The sequence below is a fragment of the Prionailurus viverrinus genome, unplaced genomic scaffold (assembly GCF_022837055.1).
Source record: "Prionailurus viverrinus isolate Anna unplaced genomic scaffold, UM_Priviv_1.0 scaffold_39, whole genome shotgun sequence".
Lineage (NCBI taxonomy): Eukaryota > Metazoa > Chordata > Mammalia > Carnivora > Felidae > Prionailurus > Prionailurus viverrinus.
Window position 1 is genome coordinate 280,840 of NW_025927607.1, and position 21,139 is coordinate 301,978.

Consider the following 21,139-nt stretch of genomic DNA (forward strand, 5'->3'; position numbering starts at 1 on the left):
TGTCGTTGGTGGGGCCAGCAGGTGGCACGGCCTCCCCCGTCCCGCAGGCGGCCTGGCACATACTAGTTGCTCTGTGACGTAATGAAGGAATAAACAGAGAGTGAGTAGGGATGCCGTAGAGCCTGGTGGGGACGCCTCCCCAACCCCCCAGAGCGAGCATGGCATGGTCAGTGCTCGGGCATCAGCGGGGGTGTTTGGGGGCCCTCCTGCGTCACTGGTGTCCATGCCACACCCTCCGGGTCACGCGTGCCTCTCGGGTTTCACCCCATCCTCACCTGTGCCCTGAGGGGTGGGGCTCACCCCCCAAGCGTGAGTGATTGGCAGAGGGGGTAGCAGAGGGCAGTGGGGGGGCGGGCGGAACTGGGATGCCTCCTTCCTCCCTTTGCTCCTCCTGAGTGACCCCTGGGGTCGTTGGTGCTCATTCCCGTTGGGGGACCCTGGGGGCCCCGGGGAGCTAAGCAGCGCAAGTTACTCTGCGTGGCCGGCGCTTTGGGGAGCGCACGGCCATCCCAGCCTGGTGCCCTGCTTCTCTGGGCATTCGCCGAGCACCACGTTCATGCCAGATGCCGGGGGTGGTGGTGTCCCTTCTAAACCCCCTGTGCTGGCCCGCCGGCCGGAGACACAGGAGAGCACCCTCCCGCTGGAGATGGGCTCGGATGAACACCCTCCCGTATCCCTGAGGACGATGCGGACCTGGGGAAGCTCTAAAGTGGGCAGGTGCATGGAGAGGAGAACCAGCCAGCCGCCTGCACGGGGACGAGGGATGATGTGGTGAAGGTCTCAGACCAGGCTGCTGGAGGGGCCCGTCAGCTGGAGAGAGCGTGGCTGCGAGCGTGGGGCTGACGGAAGACCGGACGGCACGTGGCGAGGGGAGGATAGAGCGGCTGCGGGATCCCCCAGAATGTCCACAACTACTAACCGTCCTGTTCTCTTGGCACAGGGGGCAGGCCAGAGCCTGAGGTGCGGTCTTGGGGGCGGGGGGATCTCTAGGCAGTGCCGTTTGGAATGCCCTTCTTTTCTCCTGGGGCCAGATGCTGATAGGAGCACATTTGAGCCCCGGGAGCCCCATGCTCAGACTGCCTGAAGCCAACACCAGCTGGAAGACATTTGACGATACGGTGTTGGGATAGATCGACACTTCTTTCTCAGAGAAGTGAATGTTTGCGGTCCGTGGGGCTGGACACGGGAGCCCTGAGTCCTTTGGAACCTAGAACCCAGCGGGCCGTTAGCGTCGTGGTTCCCGCTGCCCACCGGCCCGGTGTCCACGGCCCCCGTGGGGCTCACGTCCCCGGTGTGCGCGGCGTGGGACTCACATTCGCGTTGGCAGGTGCACATTGGGACTCGCCTTTTAGTGGACGGTTGTGTTGTGAAGAGATGCATAAAAGAGAGGCGTGTTTTATGCGGGAGGATTTGATGTCCCCCTGGCCACAGCTGACAACTCTATATGGGAATTACATAGGTGTATAAAAACATTGAATGGACCACGTTTATTTCAGCATGAGCTTCTCTTAATCTGTCCTTCCACTTCCGGTGAAATGAGAAAGGCAATCCAGCTGCCCTGGACACGGTAGAAATTTCCCCCCTCGTTCTGAAATTCTGAAATTAATGTCGGCAGCCATGACTTTGCTCCGTCCTGAAGGTAACTGTTTATTACAGTCGGCGTTTAAATCCCCCTGTTAATAGGAGCAATTAAACAATAGCTTCATTTCCAGCAAATTAACAAGCCTAATAGGTAATTGCGACATAAATGAAGATAAATTTGTTTTAATACAACGAGATAAAAAGAATACAGACAAGAACTGAATCTCAGATTAAGAATTCAGAGTTCATTACTTCATGGCAAACTTGAGAGCTTCACCAGAAGAAACAAAAGTGAGCTTGGCTTTTTAGGGGCTCAGTCGGGCGTCCGACTTCGGCTCAGGTCATGATCTCACAGCTCGTGAGTTCGAGCCCCGCGTCAGGCTCTGTGCCGACAGCTCGGAGCCTGGAGCCTGCTTCGGAATCTGTGTCTCCCTTTCTCTCTGCCCCTCCCCCGCTCATGCTCGCTCTGTCTCCCTCTTTTTCAAAAATAAACATTCCAAAAAAAATTGCAAAAGCGACCTTGGCTTTTTAAACCACGGCCTGTTTTGGATTTGCAGCGTTTCTTCAATGTAATAGAGATATAGTCATGCTTTGTGCCGAGGAACACATGAGGTAAGTCATAAAGGATCCCCCCCAACACACACCCACACCCTTTCTCCTGATGACTCACTTAGGGCACAGCTGCCAGCAGGTGATTCTTGTCCAGAGCCTGTCCTGTTGTCACTGACAAGGAAACAAAACAGGCGTGTAGAAGGCACGTACTTTGCACGCACCCCTAAATTACTTTTGTGACCTGCTCAGTTACGGGGTACCTCTCCTTCCTTATTTGTTACGGTTAGAAAGCTCTGCCGGTGGTTTGTGCTTTGTTTTGGTGGACCGTGGAAACCATCGGCCTGTTTACGGAATGACAGGTGTAGTGTCGGTGCAGACGGCGGGTGGCATGGGACACATCAGCCTCCGAGAGAGCAGTGGGGTGGTCTCCCAGGTGGAGGCAGAAAAGGCGAAAGCCTCGCTAGGTTGAGGATAACCAGTTCCCCTGTGGGTCGCCCGTGCCACCGGGAAGATCTAACCTATGTCAGAAAACAGGAACAGGGTCCAGGCTGTCTTTCTAATTTTTTTCTATGTTTGTTTCTTTGTGAGAGACAGAGAGAGACAGAGCACAAGCAGGGAAGGGGCAGAGAGAGAGGGAGACACAGAATCCCAAGCAGGCTCCAGGCTCCAGACACAGGGCTCGAACTCACCAACCATGAGATCATGACCTGAGCCGAAGTCGGGCGCTTAACTGGCTGAGCCACCTAGGCGCCCCCAGGCTGTCTTTCTACAGGGAACAATATACTCACGTTTCAGGAACCGTAACTTAGAGTAGTTCCTGTGTCTCCAGCTGCTTTGAAAGTTTTTAAACTGTGGAGGTTTCCCTAAACCCTATCTCTGAGCTTAGATCCCCTTAGGAGAGCTCCTTCTGGTAGCTTTGAATCGCGATAGGATGCACGGCCAGCCTGGAGTTCCATACCCTGTGAGAGTGTCAACCAGGTCTAAGGAGAGCGACAGCAGTTTCGGAGAGGAGTCTCAAACCAGAAGGTCCACATGCCGCTCCAAGCCTCGGGAGCCAGGCTCTTGCGTCCTGGCCGCAGCAACTCTGGCACAGCCCCTCGCCCACCGCACAGCCCCACGCTCCCTTGGTCATGTCCAGACCGACAGGACCCGAGACTTCGTTCCGCACCAGTTGTCCTTCAAACACAGATCCCGTCACCGCTCCTTGAGTGTTTTGCTGGCCCCTGTTGCCTCAGGGATAAAGTCCACACTGCTCACTCCTCTTTGCGTACGAGACCCTTAAAAATGCGTATGCGGTTGCCCCTTTGAGCTTTGCCCCCACTGCCTTCTCCTTACGTTCTCACCCGCCATGAGACTCGTCTGCTCGCTCCTTGACCCGCTTGGCCGGTGCCTGTCGAGTGTCGGGGACACCTTGGCCCTAGGAAGGTGAATGGAGCTCGGTATCCAGCATTTCCGGAATAGTTTGGAGCCCTGTGGAATTGATCCACTGTCTTAGATGGTCTCCACAGGTGTGCTGGTACCAGGCCAGGCCGTGGTTCTTGCTGGTTCACTAACGTCATCAAGCATCCGACAACCCAAGAGGCCTTCAAGAGCTCACATCTCCCTCACTGCCCTCCTCCCTGACCCCCTCTCTCTTTTATTATACTTGTTTTTCTGGCATAGCTTCACCTCTACTCAAACTCAGATAACGTGGAAACAAATCTAAGAGTTGGGAACAGGGACGCCAACAAAACGGAATACACACCTCCCGTAACATTCACCAACTTGGAGATCTTCACAGTGAGAAAAATCCCACCCCCGATTTCTTTTCATTCCTGACGAAGTCACAAATTCAGAAGTACATAGGTAATTTGGTAATTAATTTCTTCTTAATTAATAAGATAGTTTAATGATCACTGAACTGTAATTTAACACTGAGTTGAGACATTAGAGGATCTTTTATTTGTTCCTGGAAGATTTACGGTCCCTGGTGGTTTCCATTATTTATGGGGGTTCTCCTCGCGGTTCCAGAGGAACAGCCATGAACGGTACGGCAGACATTGCCTTGGGGTGGTAGCACCAGAGGCCAAGACGAAGCCCCATCCTCACACGGTGCTTTTAAAATACTTCTCCTGGAGTAGAATTAGAACCTCATGGGGCGCCTGGGTGGCGCAGTCGGTTAGGCGTCCGACTTCAGCCAGGTCACGATCTCGAGGTCCATGAGTTCGAGCCCCGCGTCGGGCTCTGGGCTGATGGCTCAGAGCCTGGAGCCTGTTTCCGATTCTGTGTCTCCCTCTCTCTCTGCCCCTCCCCCGTTCATGCTTTGTCTCTCTCTGTCCCAAAAATAAAATAAAACGTTGAAAAAAAAAATTAAAACAACAACAACAACAACAACAAAAAGAACCTCATGCTCGTTGATTTTTTTATTTATTTGTTTAGAGCACAAGGGGTAAGGGCAAAGAGAGGGAGGGAGAAAGAGACTCCCAAGCAGGCTCCACACTGTCAGCACAGAGCCCCACGCAGGGCTCGAACTCCAGAACCGTGAGATCGTGACCTGAGCTGAAATCAAGAGTTGGACACTTGACTGACTGAGCCACCCGGGCGCCCTGCTAGTTAATTTTTGTAAGTGTGTCTGTTGTAGACGTTTTAAAGACTATTCTTATGAAATGCATCGTGCGTACTTCAGTTCCCGTCTCACATTGCTTCCTCAAATTTGGCTCAATTTCTACCAAATATCCACGTGGCATCTCACTGGGGCTCTTCAGTGTCGTCAGATCAACGTGCTTTCAAGGTGCCATCCTTGGCTGCAGCCCCCAGTGCTCCCCACTCCCTGCTCCCCAACATAGTCCGAGTGCGTGGGGCCCACCCCAGAGCCCCGCTTACTCCAGAAGAGGCGCTTACTCCAGATTGACGGCACTCAGGTAGCAGAAGCCATGTCGTGAAGGACGTAATAACGTAGATTTAAGAGCAGAGCTTTGTGAAATCGGTTGGCTGGTTGCTCACCTAGCAATCGGGGTGAGGGGAGGTGAAGGGACGCCACCACCTTGGGGCCTGGTCACTCGGGACCTCTGCTGGGGGTCTGAGCGGATCACGAGTCAAGAAGGGACCGGGGACAAGGCTGTCCTCCGTGGCCCTATCTCTGGTGGGAAAATGGGAACCGCCGACGTGGGGTGACGAGGTTCCTGGAGTGGGGAGCTCGCTGAGGCGAGGGGCCAGGTCATCCTCCTCTCCCCCTGCCTCGGTCCCTAACTTTGCTGGCCTGTAGGTGCTGCCTGAAGAGTTCCCGTTCATTGATTAATTCAAGCAAATCATCTAAACGGGGGAGATATTTCAGTGATTAAATTTACTAACATGTATTGGACTATGCCAAAAATGTCATAATCGTCAATGAAACAAAAAAGCTTAATTTAGGTGCTTAAATGTGGATGTTGCAGAAGCCAGGCGGTGCTGTGCAGGGAGCTCACGGGTGGCCCCTGGCCCCCGGAATCTCTCTACAAGTGGAGAGCAGGGGGCCAGACTTAGCTGCGAAGCATCACATGCCTGGTTCGGGCTTGCTTATTACACGGTCGTCTGTTGACAATCCCGTAGGCCAGGCGCTAGGGATCCAGGGGTATAGAAAGTAGGCTGCAGCCCTTTAACTCGGCCCTGACTGCGTTCACGCGAGTTGTGTGCGCGTGCGTGCGTGTGCATGCCGCCGCGCGTTCGGCGGTGCTCACTCACGGTGTGGGGACCCTCCCAGGAGCCACCCGGGCACTGGAGCGTATCGGGGGTGTGGGCCTCCATTGACCATCTGGATGGTCGGAAGAGGCAGGCTCCCTGGGGGAGGGGGAAGGTGTGGCTTCTGAGAAGGAGTTGGAGGAGGGGGGGAGCCATGCCCGGGACGGTGGCGACCACTCGTGCGGCGGCCTTCCGAGCCCCCAGCGCCTTGTGACCTCTGTGGCGAGCCCTGCGTGGCTTGGCCATGAGGCTGGGTTTTGAAGGGATCCTTGTCCTCCCTTGGGTTCTGAACCAACGATGAAGAAGGTTAAGTTGCTAGCTTTTACTGGTAAAGCTGTCCTGGGAAAATGAGGCTCGTCTTTCTGTGGAAACCGGAAACAGACTGTGTTACCCGGCAGGTTCCACGCCGCACGGGAGCCCCACACCCCTCCCCCGAGCCCCAGGCCCACAGGCCCCCAGATTGGAGGGGGGAGAAGGGACAGCTTGCTGCCAGGAGTCGGGCGTCTGTACAGGGGGGCCCGTTCAGAGGCCAGGAGTGTTCGGGCAGTGGGAATCTGTCTTTGTGGGAGGAAATAACTTGGAGTGGAGAGTCCTCTCCTCAGAGACACCAAACAGTCCCATTTTGCTAAGGAATTTCGCTTATAATGTGCGTCCTCCGGGAGCTCTCGAAGAACCATAAACAGAGCAAGGCCAGGGTGAGATTTGCCTTTGGAACAGACGCCGTGTAGTGTGTTGGGGGGGGGGGGGGGAGGGGAGGCTGCAGTGAACAAGACTGTTGGGGAAGCTGTTTCAGTAACCAGCCACGGAAAAGCGAGGTCTTGGGCCAAGGCAGTGGCCATGAAGAGTGGGAGATTCCGGTGGTAGAATCAGTAATCTGCCGTGTCCCCTGCGGTGGCGGTACAGTCGTGGAGTTTGGTGGGAGGAGCGTGAGGCTCAGGTTGGGCCACGCAGACTCTCCCGGGGAGAAGTGCAGTTGGTAATTGGATACGCCGTTCTAGAAAGCATCGGGGGTTCAGACTGGGGAGCCTTTGGCATTGAGGTGGAGGAGACTGCCCCGGCGGAGGGCACGGAGGTCAAAGAAAGCTAAGGAAGGCAGTCTGGAGGCACCCACGTTTAAAGAGCCAGAGAGGGAGGCTAAGAAACACAAGTTCCAGCCGGAGGAGGACGCCTGGAAGCCGGCGTCCTGGGAGGACGCAAATGACTCAGGAAAGAAGGGAGCCTTCAGCAATGCCGAATGCTGCCCGGAGGTCAAGTGAGACGGCGGCCTCTGGTCAGCCAGTCGCCGGTGGTCTTGGCAGGGGGGCAGGCTCAGCCCCCGGGGGTGGAGACAGGAGCCGGGTTGCAGGGTTCAGAGAGCAGAGGGACATTCCAGAGAGGTCCGTGCTGGGGGAGGGCTGACTGGAAATGGAGCTCGGCCAACAGCGTGATGAACCAGCCTCGGCCAAGCAGCTCCTGGGTGCCAGTCACCGCGCTGGCTCTCTTTTATCTGCCATCCAAACAAAGAGCGGAAGTTGTGGAGAAAGTGAGGACGCAAAGTGAAAGGATGCATAGACTCTGTCCTGGGAGAGGTAGAGTCTCGTGGGGATGCTGGCGGGTAACGCGTTCCGTCGCCAGGCGGCATTGCCACCCGCCGTGACGCGGCCACACTCGCTGCCCCGGAACCCCAGCTCTGCCACCGGCTCAGCCCCCTGTCTGCTTTATTGACCTCATCTGTGGAACCAGGGCCTGTGGGCATTGAGTGAGCTCTCGGAGGGGACTGCCTGGTGCATCGTCCAGATGGAAGCCACCACGGCAAGGAGGACACGCGGGGTGAGGGGCGGGACCGACTCCCACGGTGACCAGACATTCGTCTCCTCGTTCAGTGTGAATGATTGAAAAAATAAAGTCAAAGCAGAAATGGGGCATCGTGCCAGGATTTAATGAAGTCTTATTTGGGAACTATCGGAGAGTTTTATTTTTACCGCTAATTAGAGGGTGCCCTTTACCATTTTCCGATAAGAAATTTTAAATTTGTGGAGAAAGTTAATGTGTCACTCACTTTTCTTTTTCCTTAAGTTTTTTTTTTTTTAAGTTTATTTATTTTGAGAGAGAGGGAGGGAGGGAGGGAGGAACAGAGAGAGGGAGAGAGAATCCCAAACAGGCTTCGCACTGTCCGTGCAGAACCCGACACAGGGCTCCGACTCACGAACCATGAGATTATAACCTGAGTTGAAGTCGGACGCTAACCACCTGAGCCACCCAGGTTCCCTGACCGTTGCTGAAGTTCTTCAGTAAACATCTTTTTATACTGAACAACGGAAATACCTGTATGAATGTCTGCGTAAGAGTGTGGTTTAAAAAGTGATCTCTGGGTGGTCACTCACATCGAGCAAGAGCCACTACCAGCCCCCGGGCACTCCTTACGCCCTGATTACGGGTACCCTAGTTAAGGGATATCTGTGTCATCCAAATAAAATTTCCGAGTGATGGCAGAAGTGACTTTTAAAACAACACGGAGTCTTGGTATGAAGGATCCAGTGGTTAAGGAACTTGGTTAGCAGCGTCTGGTGAGAGAGCGAATGTTTCACTACCTAGTGGTGACACTGGTTAGGACTCAGGTGTAGCTCATGTCACCAAGGTTGGTAACGTATGTCACCGAAATTGAGGAAGCATCACCTCCCGGTGATAAGGAGTCCGGATTCATAGCTCAAGTGATTGGTTTATCCTCTCATTCACACCCACGTATTTATTTATTTATTATTATTATTATTTTTTTAAATTTTTTTCAACATTTATTTATTTTTTGGGACAGAGAGAGACAGAGCATGAACGGGGGAGGGGCAGAGAGAGAGGGAGACACAGAATCGGAAGCAGGTTCCAGGCTCTGAGCCATCAGCCCAGAGCCCGACACGGGGCTCGAACTCACAGACCGCGAGATCGTGACCTGGCTGAAGTCGGACGCCTAACCGACTGCGCCACCCAGGCGCCCCTATTTATTTATTATTAAAAAAAAAAATTAATGTTTATTTCTGAAAGAGAGAGAGACAGAACATGAGAGGGGGAGAGACAGAGAGAGAGGGAGACACAGAATCCGAAGCAGGCACCACGCTCCGAACCATCAGCACAGAGCCCAACGCGGGGCTCGAACCCATAAACCGCGAGATCATGACCTGAGCCGAAGGTGGCCGCTTAACCGACTGAGCCACCCAGGCGTCCCCACATCCACGTATTTATTTAAAACACGTAAGATACTCCGTGTGTTGAATAAGCACATGGAGACAAAAACTCAGTTCAAAATTGCCCAGCCACTGTCATCTGGGGTGATACTCATGTTTTAAATCTGTTAACACTTCAGTGTGGTAAACATCACGAGTAGTTAATGACGGCAGTTCAGGAGAGTGCTGCCTCACTCCGGCTGGTATTCCGTTGCCTTCGGGAGGGGGGCTCATCCACTCAGACGGTCCATCCCGGCTACCCTGGGGGTAGCTCTTGTGAATTCACCCTGACTTTGGCAAGGTGATCCGAGGGATGGACCGTCTCACTGTCTTAGCAGACAGTGGTCACTCCAGCTTTTGCACACCTGGACGATTCACCTGGCAAAGTATTGAAGCGAGGCACTCAGGGACATTACCCCTCGGGTCGCATCCTTGGGACATTCAGCAAGTAACCGTAGGAGCAGTTAACCGTAGGGTAGATTTTGCTTTTCAGTATGGAGGGGGAGGATGGCCGCACCTTACGGGACCGTCACTGCACCTTCCCCTTTCCCTCTTGGTGTTCTTCTGAGTCACCTGCTTTCATTGTTCAGCATTCAGTTTCCGCCCTGTTTTTTATGGGTTATCCTAGGCTCTGAAGCAGTCTGTATACTTCAGAACAAGATATTTGTAAACCATTTCCTTTTGCCGTTTGTTTACGGAGGCAGGAAGGCCACAGAAATTATGGGGAAATTGAACAAACGTGAATAAAAGTTCTAGTAAAGAAAAAACAAAGGTGCTACAGTTCTTAGAAGTCGTAGCTTCAGTTTATGTAATTAATGTGGTAGAACCACAATTAAATGGACAGAAGAATTTTAGTACCTAATGTGTGGCTTTGGCCTTGTACAGCCATCGGCACTGGGGGAGAAGCCTCACTGTAGAAGTGTTCTTTTTGGCCACGAGCTCTCTCCCTCCAGCCTCCAACCGGAAGAGGTAGAGCACTCATTTGCACTTGGATTTTCACAAAATGAAGATTTTGTAACATACTTGACTTGTCTTAGAGAGTTTCTCAACTCTCCTCTTAGCATAGAAATCATCTAGAGAAAATGTCTACAGAGCTCTTCAAAGAGCTTAGCCCTTAGCCCAAAGAGCCCTTAGACCTTTTGTGGTCATCCAGCTGAACAGCAACTCTGAGGCCGGGAAGAAGACAAAAGCGCGTCATCGTTGATAATCAGCCCCCCCCCCACACACACACCTTTTGCTTCCTCCCCTCAAAAAAAGAAGGACATTAACAATCACCCAAACAATCGTGATTTTTAAGTCTGCTTACTTTTGGTCTTTGGAAGTTTATTTCACCCAAATGACACATGTTTTGCAGCTGTTGGAATATGAGCTCAGATTTTATTTTTGAGTTCACGTAATGATTTTTAAAATGTTCTAATATATGTCTTCAAAGACCCCCAGATCAATACGCCAATGGTTTTGAAATGACAGAATGCTGCGATATTCCTCTGTAATTTAAACATGATTAGCTGATGAAGGTTATGATCAATACACTGCGGGAAGATAAATTAATTGATATCATCCTTTCAGGATAGGAGGCCTCTTGGAGGTGGGTTGTAACTAATGAAGCTGCGGCTTCGTCTCCAAGAGCCATTTTTTATATCCTGCACTTTGACGTAATCATATTTACACGATCGTTCATTTCCACGAGAGCCATGAGCGGTGGGCAAACCAGTTCCTTATTAAAATTTTGTTCACTCGGAAAAGAAACTGTCGGTGGCCACTCCGTGTGCTCCTTCAGTGTTAGAACCCACCCCTGGGGACGAGGGCTGTGTTCCTTTGCACGGGTGGCTTTCAAAATAGCCACCCTCCGGCCCAAGACAAGGATTGAATACCATTGAACTTCATTACAGCCAGTCCCCAAAGACACCCATCTATTCAAACAAAGGCTATAGTTATTCTGTACTGACACCTATTGGTGTGGGAAGAGTTTTCTTATTGTTGACTTCCTTTCCAATTAAATCTGGCATGCTTTATCAGCGAGCCTATTTGCCAAGAGAGGCTATGGCTGGTTGAATTTAGATTTGTATTGATTAAGATAAACTCCCAATGTGTGAGGTGATGTATTTAAATAAAGTCTTTGATATAATTACATGTCCTCGGAAGTAATTCTGTGCAGTAGCTTATAAAGTTAAGAGTAATTCTTTAGGCTGTGCAAACCCCCCCCCAAAACCCAGTTTTTTGATTCTCCGGGTGGGAGGGGGTTCATTAAATGATCCTATCTTACTTAGCATCACTTTTGCTGCAAGTAACTGGAAGAAATCACGTTAGAATAACTTGAACGGGACAGGTGCGTATTTTTGTTGGTTTCGTCGTAACGAGGTGGTCTGGGCAGGGCTCTTGAGGCCTTTGGTGTAGCCAGGGGGCCAGCTTCTCTTGATATCACAGCTTCTGTCCCCAACGTGGCTGCAGGGGCTACAGCTCACACATGTGCATTTTAAGCGGAAGGGAAAAGATGTAAGGAAGAAATGGGCCAAGGGCAGCCCTCTGAGGGAAGACTCTTGGAAGCTGCCCCATGCCCCTCCAGCCGTCACCCCACCGGCCAGCGCTGGCTGGGACGGCCGCCCTTAGTCAGGGGGCGGCAGGACAGAGTGGAGGAGGCTCTGGGAAATGTGCGGTCGCTGCTGCCAGCCGCGGCCCGGAACCAGGGGCCTGGCTGCTGCGGAGGAAGGGAGCGGCGGGCCACAGGGACAGCTCGCGGTCTCTGCCACATCCCCCGTATTTGGAAGCCGGCCTCACGCTGATCTCTTGTGTCTCCCATCCACTAGTTGCCCAGAAGATTGTGGCCACAAGGAAGAAGCAGCAGCTGTCCATAGGGCCCTGCAAGTCGCTGCCCAACTCCCCAAGCCACTCGTCTGTCTGTTCCGCACAGGTGTCTGCCGTGCACATAAGCCAGGTACGCTGGGGGGGTGGGGGGGGCAGGCAAGTCCGAACCGAGGGGCGCGTGGCGGTCCCTAGAGTGCTCTCAGCCCGTTCTGAGGTGGATTTCTTTCTTCCTCTTTTTTTTTTCCTTTTCCACTTCATGAGTAACAGCATGTTGGTAATTGAGGGAACGTCTCCTTCGGAAAGTGCCGTGGTCAAGTGGGTTTTATGGGCATCATTCTTTACCGTCGCCTGTCTTCACGCTGCCTGTGTTATGAGGCCTGCTGGCTTGGCCAGAGACCCGAGGTGTCCAGGGCGCCCCGCGGTCTTTGCTGGTGATCTAAATTACCCTGCGTGCGTCCTGCTCCCAGTCCGCTTCTGGGTTGAACGGTTGTGGGTGAGCCTCAGCGGCTGACCCAACTACGTGCTCGAATGTGGTAGCCGCCCTCCATTCTGATTGCCGTCACCCTTGGGCCCTCCAGACACCGCTGTCTCTCCGTAGTAACCTTTTGGCAAATCGTTTACTTGGAAGCAAACGAAATAACGGTCACTTAAGAACTAGCCCCACCGCCTGCTCAGGATCCCGTGGACCCGGTTTTGCCTGCGTTACGTGTCTTCGATGAACGTTTCTTGGGCAGGCGTGGCGTTGGCACGGGCTGCAGCGGGAGGGTCTGGTAGGACGCTTTCGGGTTCCTTGGGAAATCAGGAGGTAATTGCGTTTACAGTAGGGGCCTATGGAGTCACAGATGTTGATGGCCCCACCGTAGGCCTCTGTCATTTTCTGCGCCTCTTTAAATGTCCTCCCCCAAGCGTTCACATTTTCAGAGTGCGCATTGGGTTCTGTGGCACAAAACCACGCTCTTTCAGCATCTGATCTATGAGGGAACCATAGGGCCCATTGTTTCAGCCACACCCTTCATTTTTCAGAGGAAGTAGAAAATAATTACATTTTCACTCCCCCCCCGCCCCGCTCCCCACCATTTTTAAAGCAAATGACAGAGACTTCTCTTTCTTAAGTCACTTTTCTTAGGAAAAAACGACTTCACGAGAAGATAGGGATGTTCTAGAGTTAGGCTGTGTTCTATGTGATGCTAATCAACTTGCCACGTCTGAGAAGCTATCTGACCTGTCACGCGGGTGTCTCTTCGGCGTGACGTGCTGACCTGCCGCTTATGACCCCACCGAGGTGGTGGCGTTGGGCTCCTGGAGCGTGCCGTTAGTAAAACCCTGGTGTTTCATCGTTGCAGACGAGTAACGGAGGCGGGAGCTTAAGCGACTATTCCTCCTCCGTCCCGTCGACGCCGAGCACCAGCCAGAAGGAGCTTCGAATCGACGTCCCTCCCACGGCCAACACGCCCACACCCGTCCGGAAGCAGTCCAAGCGCCGGTCCAACCTTTTCACCGTGAGTGTCGTCCCCGGGAGGAGGCTGGAGGGTGACTCCCCACAACTTCAGTTCCCGTCCACCTGTTAGTTGTAGAATCCACACTAAGCATTTGTAGAATCCACACTAAGTTAAGGAGCGGAGCACTGATTTCTGTGGAAGCCTAGGAAAATGATGAGAGGCAGAGGCTGGGGTACTGAGTGAAACGTGCGTGTCGCGGGGCGCGGGGCATTCGGGTACGGGTGTCCCAGTGAAGAGTGAGGACTTGTGGACAGTATTTATGACCTCGTGATCGTCTCCGTCTCCAGAGAAAGACTGGTCACATTGGCTACGAGGAGGTGACAAAACTGTGCCAGAGTTCCCAGACGTGTGCCTGTAACCTGCATGTGAGACACATAAGCCATTTCGATGCACAGATCCCCCTCCTTCTTCTCAGGCTTAGCGCCTGAGAATCTACCACTGGGGGTGGCTCTCGGCACCAGGAGCCTTCAGTGTTTTGTTTTTTTTTTTTTAATTTTTTTTTTCAACGTTTATTTATTTTTGGGACAGAGAGAGACAGAGCATGAACGGGGGAGGGGCAGAGAGAGAGGGAGACAGAATCGGAAACAGGCTCCAGGCTCTGAGCCATCATCAGCCCAGAGCCCGAGGCGGGGCTCGAACTCACGGACCGCGAGATCGTGACCTGGCTGAAGTCGGACGCTTAACCGACTGCGCCACCCAGGCGCCCCTACCTTCAGTGTTTTTAGAGGCTCGTGGACGTGAGGCTCTCCTCTTGGACTGTTCTTCAGAGTCACTTATGGAGCCTTTTAGAAACTGTAAATCAGCTGTCTGGGCTTAGATTTATGAACTCAGAGCCTGTATGTGGGCCCCAGGCATGTGTAGTTTTTAGAAGCTCCCTGGACGATTGGGAGGCAGAGAACCCCTGAACTAGGGGGAGGCAAAGGTGCTACTACTGAATCCCTTCCCGTCCACACGGCAGACATTACCAATCAATCGTGAAAGGCTCTGCAGTTGAGCCCAGAACTCCAGGCAGAACAAATGTCCTGTGACTGGAGTCGTTTGACTTGAGAAGAACATTTTTCTTTCTTGGGACCAGGTCTGTGCATTAAAAATACATGCTTTTGTTTTGTTTTATTTATTTTATTTTATGACTATTTTTGAGAGAGACCGAGTGCGAGCAGGGGAGGGGCAGAGAGAGAGGGAGACACAGAATCCGAAGCAGGCTCCAGGCTCTAGCTGTCAGCACAGAGCCCGACACGGGGCTCGAACCCACGAACTGTGAGATCATGACCTGAGTTGAAGTCGGATGCTTAACTGACTGAGCCACCAGGTGCCCCAGTATATGCTTTTAACGTAGTGGTTGTCAACCAGGGTGTTTTTGCTTCCTGGGGATATTTGGCAGTTTCTGGAGAAACTGTGAGTTGTGACAACTGGGAGCTGGTCGGGTCATGGGTAGCACCCGGGGTTGCTGCTAAATATCCTACAAGTACCAGCCAGCCCTACACCAGAGAGTCACCCGGCCCCTAATGTCAGTTGGTGCCCCGTGTTAACCCACTGGACTTGTCCTTTTGGTGGATTGCTGCTGACCGAGGTGCGGATAAGCCCAGTGTTTCCTGTCTTGACCTAAAGGGGGGCTCTGCAGGGGTGGCTGGGGGCCCTGCTCACCTGCTGCCCTTATTTAGAGATGGCGTTCTGGTGACCTGTGTGGCTGCCGAGCACGGTAACCCCCCCCCCCCGCACCTTTCCTACCAAGTTCGAGGCCACTTTCCCACTGGATGGTCGTAACCGCCAAGGTCGGCTGCCACCGGGCCCGCCCCTTTTCTGTGCCGTACCACGTCGGTTCTGGCAGATGCTGCTGCTGTGGGAGGCCCAGAGCGAGGACCAGACAGACCAGGCTCGGACCCCAGCCTCCACTGCTGGCCGCTGGTCCCCCTCGGCGAGCTGCTTAGACTCTCTGAGCTGCAAACTGCAGCATTCTCTGTGGACAGTGCTGCTGGAGGAATCCCCCGTGGGGGCGAAGGGCCTTCGTGGCCTGGCCTTTGTTTTTTTCTCGGTGCTGTTGCAGTCAGAAAAAGGATCTCGGACGGCGCGAAGCAAAAGCAGGTGCAGGACCACGTGACAGCCTGGGAGGGAGGGGAGGCGGGCGTCCGGTTTGCTTAAGTTCGTTCATGGCTTCAGAGGCCGCGTAGTGAAATTACACACCCAAGAGTGATAGCAGTCCCCAGCTCGGCCCGACACTGGGAGCCCCGTGCACCCCAGGCCAGGGTCTTTGGCTGCGGAGATGTCACCCACAGACAGGCTGTGTGCTCACTTGGGACTCGTGGACTCGGGACACCAAGTCCCGAAGGCGCGGGGAGGGTCGGCAGTGAGCAGGATGCCCCCCGGGCACGAGTGAAGGAGCAGTGAGGGCTTCGAACACGGACCAGGAAGTTCTCTGTATCCTTGCCACACCTGTTAGGGCCCAGCCGGAAGAAAGGACACTCAGGCTCACCGTCATTTCCCAGGGTCGCGTTTACCAGTCTCTGGCTTTGGTCTCTATTCCAAGGAAAGAGGTGAGAAGCCAGGGAATATCGTTAAAAAGGGGGCTGTCGATAAAGAGAGCGGTGGCCCATCCCCATTCCTGCCCCTTACGAGGCTGGCTCTGGAGTTGGAACGTGCCAGAAAATCTTATCCCTGGCCCTGCCCACTAGGTGACCATGACAACCCCGGTCGCTTACAAAGGAGAAAACTTTAAGGCAGGAAGAATGCAAGTAATAATAACTCAGTTAATACATACTTCCTTGCCGTCTGCAGAGACTGGTTTTCCTGTCTGTCAGGAGTAGTTCTTGCCAGAGTCAACCCACGTTCAAGGGAAAGTGTTGTGGAGAAGAAGAAGGGGCGAGAGAGAGCAGAGAGGTGAGGATATGGTCTTTTTGCTGCTGCTTTGGGCCGTGCGTGCGTCCGAGAGGAGGCCGGACCCCCAGCTGTCCCGGCCAGGCGAGGCAGGCGCCAGAGCCAGCAAAAGTGCCCCCTGAGGGCTACTGAAAACCCCCTTTCGTCATGCCAGGAGCAGCGTATCTGATAACGCAGAAGCCTGCCCGTGAACCTGTTAGTTACTCCTGCCCACTCTCTCTTTAAATGTTGGAAAACAGCCTGAGAGTAAACCGTTTCAGAAATTGAGTCCAGCTGCGCTGCTGTTCTTGGCGGGAACAGAAACTTGGGGTTATGAAAGAAGCCAACGCCACGGTGGGTTTGCCTCATGGTGTTTAAGGAGAAAGGCTGCGATCCCAGGCGGGAGCCAGATGTGGGCCATTACTGGGTTTGACGTCGAACGAATCCGTGGCGGTGGTGATGGTGACGTGTGCGTATTTTTAAGGTGAAGAGCTTAGAAATATTGACTCCACTAGATGTCAGTGTCATCCAAGGAATGAAAAGCGGCAAATTAATTTTGAAATTGTAGCAATTAGGGAACTAGATTCTCATTACTAGTAGCGTGCACCTATTTTTAAATACGTAAAATTCACAGGCTCTTCATACCTGGCAATCGTTGGTAATTACGGGCTCAAATTGGCAAAACGTGTATTTATCTAAAAGCGTCTAGTAGGAGGACAGATGTGCCTTATGGCGAACATCTTAGTAAAGATCCCTACAGCCTGGAACTGTAACACCCGGGTGAAGGGGCGCTGTCCACCTTATTTATTAGACCGTCATAAAGAGGCCAGAGTTAATTAAATAGTACACACATCATTTTTCAAATACCGTGCTTATAAATTTCACAGGATAGACCTGTAACGTACCCACCACTCCGGGCTCACGTTTTGCAGTCACAGATGTTTGTTTGCATATACGTGCGTTTTTAGACAGAAATCACATGCACTCTAGAATAAACTGGGATAAACACACAAGCTAGAATAAACTTAAAATCGCTCCTGTGGTAGCCAGTTCGTGTTACATTTGCAGTAGGGATCCATCAGAAGCTAAATAATACCTTAACTTTGCTTTTTGCTTTGGGAAAAAAAAAAAAAAAACCACGGTTTTGAGAAAAAGAAGTATTAAAAGGCTCCGTCCATTCAGTGTTTGGTTTTCTAACATGGGTTCTTAGGACAGTTAATTCCGTGTCGTTGCACTAAAGTACATGTGGTTAAGATGTTGTACAAGAAAATATTTTCATACAGAGGAGTAAAAAACACGTGCACATACATACCACCCAGCTCATCAAACACAAGCATTTTGCTGCCGCTGCTGCTCCTACGAAAGAAATAACACGTCTTGGGTAAAAGTTGATGCCCTCCAGGTGTGCGTCCTGAATACAGCCCCCAACCCCCCCCCCCCCCCCCGACCCCTGCCACGTGTCTGAGGATCAGCATGACCTTGAGTTTGGTGTTTATCGTCTGTATCCGTGTCTGCAACTAAGGCATGTGTCCGTGACTGCGCGCTGCCTTGCCTTGCCTCTTTTCAGATGTTAAAATAACAGTGTCATTGACACGATCCTTTCAAAACCTCACCCTGTCACGCCGATCCCATTAGAACAGAGCCAGGCGTACCCAGTGACCACGTTGTGAAAAGACTCCAAGAAACCCTCCGTAAAAACAGGCAGCGAGGTTCATGGTGTGAATAGACGCGTTTGTGTTTTGTGTGTCATAGAGGAGAGTGTGGGTCCTGTCACCGTGTGGCCCGGCAGCCTTTGACTGGCGATGGCTTGCAGGGGAAAAGCAGGCTTCTGTCCGGCGGTGAGGGCTCTTCAGCGATGCTTCCTGTCCCCGTGCGCAGCTGGCGACGGGGGTCCCCTCCATGGCTTCTTGCATCACGTGGGGAAAGGTAAACATTTTTGCAAAGACGGAGGTGGCGACGGGGCTGTCTCTCTCTTCCTGGCCCCCGTGTTCGGTGTCGGCGAGGGTGGAGGTCTCTCTCCGGGTCGCTGCCGACCCCCTTGCGGAGTGTGATCAGCCCTTGTTGGGCGCCAGCTGTGTGCACCTGGCCGGTCGCGTCGCGCGGTGACTCCTGACACGTGCAGCTGGCGCCCGCAGCCGCTCTGTACCGGAGGCTGTCACGGAGCCATTTCAGCACGAGCACAAGGATACGCTGCGGCTGGTGTCGTCTCAGGGCTGGCGGATGGCTCAGGGGATCTTACTGCAGACACGCGCGTCGCGGTGCTTATGTCCGGCGGGTTTGTCTCCGTGTGGCCCTTGGGTCTCTGTCCTGTTGGCGGGTACTGCAGCCTGCTGGGGGACAGCAGTCGTGGGACTGAGGATCGCGGTCCCGGAGACGTCCGTGTTCTGGCCGTCTCCACCAGAACCTTAGAGCCGTCCGGGAGCCTCTGGGGCATTTTGGCGGTGGAGTCTTACCAACTTTCAAGGTCATTCACCTCCCAGTGCATGATCAGACACTGAGTTTGGTTCTCCAGAACCTGCTTCCGCAGGATCTGGAAGTCTCCTGCTCAGAGACAGGGGGACCGTGGGGACAGATGTGCTGCCTTGAGGAAGATGTTAATTTTTTGTTTGTTTTGTTAATGATTCTGGTTAATAGAGAATAATGAAGGTGGATTTTTCAAATTGGGAAATTTGGAATTAACCAGATTTCAGAAGTATCATTAATGATCTCTGTTGATTAAAAAAAAAAAAAAAAGTTTTGTTTTTTTTTTTTTTTAAATATTATCACTGGGAGCTTTGAATCTTACTTTGCAAATAGAAACCTCGAGTTCCGACTTGCCTGAGCACGTTAGGGTATGGCAAAAGGAGAATTCAGGGCTACTTCATAGCTGTAACTGTACGTTATTAATTAAAGAATTAATTAGAAGAGTGAGCCCCTACCCTGTGGCTAAAATTCATGACAAGGAATGGGCTCCCTCTTAGCCCAAATGGACAAACTCTCTTCTACATTTTTCTTCAACTTTCTCTGTGCTGCTGGTTTTATGTCCTGTTACCCCATGCCAGGCTTCTAGCCTCCTAAAGAAAAAAGGTGCACAGTGCCTGGCACGTAGTAGGTGTTCAGTGAACGTTGGCTCTTACACCAGCAACGTGGCATGTTCCCTAACGAGCACACATGCTCTTTGAAGCGCCGCATCTGAGTTTATCGCGGGGACTTTCCTCTCTCGCCCCGTGACGTTGCCCCTTTTAGTATTTAAAAAAACTCAGCTGCCCTGTCTTACACCCCTCGGAAACTGGATTTCATTAGCTTTTCATTGCAGCACTGGACACCGCAAAGTCTATTCATTTCATATATCATCTCCGATTTGAAAAGCACATGAAAATGTTTCTCCATTTTCAATATTGCGTGAGTAATGTTCCCATTGAAAAGTAATGGAGTGAAGTTGTCACTTGTCAGCACAGTTATTAAGGAGGACGAGTTTCAGATCTTTCTCTCATAATAAAATAAATCTGTCAGAAAATCATTGTGCTCACACTCTCTCTCATGCCATCGAGAGACGGAGACTGAGCCGCGGCGCGCCTTCCCACTTGCCGAAGTCACAGCATGCGCGGGGTCGCGTCTTCCCCGGGCAGCACGCGGCCACCCTCCCCGCCGGTCGCCCGCGCCCGGGGCCGTTCACGGAACGTGGACAACTCCACCAACAAGGCTGTTTGACCGACCTGCCCGACCAAGCTGCTCGTTTCCTCCCAAGTGCTGATATTTTGCCAGAAGAGATACTTTCAACTTTTTCCCCCTCTGTTATGTTTTGCAGTGTGGCAGGCCAGTTGGATGTGGAGGGTGTTGCTTTCTAACCATCCAGAAGCAACACTAAAAAATTTTTAAAAAATCAAAAACATGAACGGCACCTAGATACGAATGAAGGGTGTACTGTTCAATCGCCCAGCTCCGTTGTTAGCAGAATTTAGAAATCCTTCAGACGTTCGTTAAATATATACGTTTACGTGGTCGGTTTCTCAACCAAGCTGCAAGGAAGGAGGCCTCTGCTCCTTGGCTGTATTCACTGCAGGCCCAGAACGTGTTTTCCTGTTGGGTGTTGCTTCGCTACATGGTCCATTGGTTTCCAGTAATTGAATTTTGAACTCTTTTAAAAAAAAGAATTAAAAGGTAATTCTGCGGTGGAAAAGTAGGGAGAAAAGTTGAGAAAAGCCTGTGTAAAATGACAGATCAGTGGAAATTCAAAGTACTAAACGGTCTGCTTCTCGGACGTGCGTGCATACACGCGCACGCCGTCCGTGGCTTCTCCGTATGGGTGTGCAGAAACTATTCAAATAAGGGCAGACCTGCAGATCCGTGAACCGCAGCCCTCACCCAAATGCTAACTTTATTTTTGCTTTGCAGTCTCGGAAAGGGAGTGACCCAGACAAAGAGAAGAAAGGCCTGGAAGGCCGAGCAGACAGCATCGGGAGCGGTCGAGCCATCCCAATTAAACAGGTACGCCGTTTCCCCCCTTTCTTCCCTTCCTGGCGCTGGAGGCACACCTCGGGTCTCTCCTTGCTATGATGCTGGCTCGTGCACCAAGGTTTGTTTGATGTGCTCTGTTGATGAATGTAGAAGTCACTCACTTGACATCAATTAGAAGAGGTTCCTGTGTGTATTAAAATAGGATCATTAGAATAAGAAGAGGGAAAATGTGACAACAGATCTAATGAAGTACAGTCTGCCCGCTGCATATGGAGAGTGTTTCGAGGCTGAGCTGGCTTCAAAGGCTGCCTTTGTAGCTCGGCTTTGATTGGGCCGCTGGCCGCCAGTCGACAGGGGTAAATCAGATCGCTGTACAAGAGCCCCTTGTGATCACAGGAATAGCCCGATGTGGCCCTAATTTGCTCTCGCAGACGGACATCTGAACACTGTTTCAGGCTGGTTTGTAACAACGAGGCAATTAGTTGTGATAATCATAGCCGGTGTGTCAGCTGCGCGCTCTTGTTT

General features: G+C 52.3%; 1 protein-coding gene across 10 annotated transcripts in view; it reads left to right on the plus strand.

Annotated features, from left to right (window-relative positions):
- AGAP1 (ArfGAP with GTPase domain, ankyrin repeat and PH domain 1) overlaps positions 1 to 21,139 on the plus strand; it is a 553,979-nt gene that overhangs the window by 256,670 nt on the left and 276,170 nt on the right. For all 10 annotated transcript variants that reach the window (XR_007149568.1, XM_047846407.1, XM_047846411.1 and 7 more), the window contains 3 exons: positions 11,831 to 11,958; positions 13,172 to 13,327; positions 20,552 to 20,644. Coding sequence is in view for 9 of the 10 variants with exons in the window: in XM_047846407.1 (XP_047702363.1) it covers positions 11,831 to 11,958; positions 13,172 to 13,327; positions 20,552 to 20,644 (377 nt within the window). In the remaining variant the exon portion in view is untranslated. The remainder of the gene's footprint in view (positions 1 to 11,830; positions 11,959 to 13,171; positions 13,328 to 20,551; positions 20,645 to 21,139) is intronic.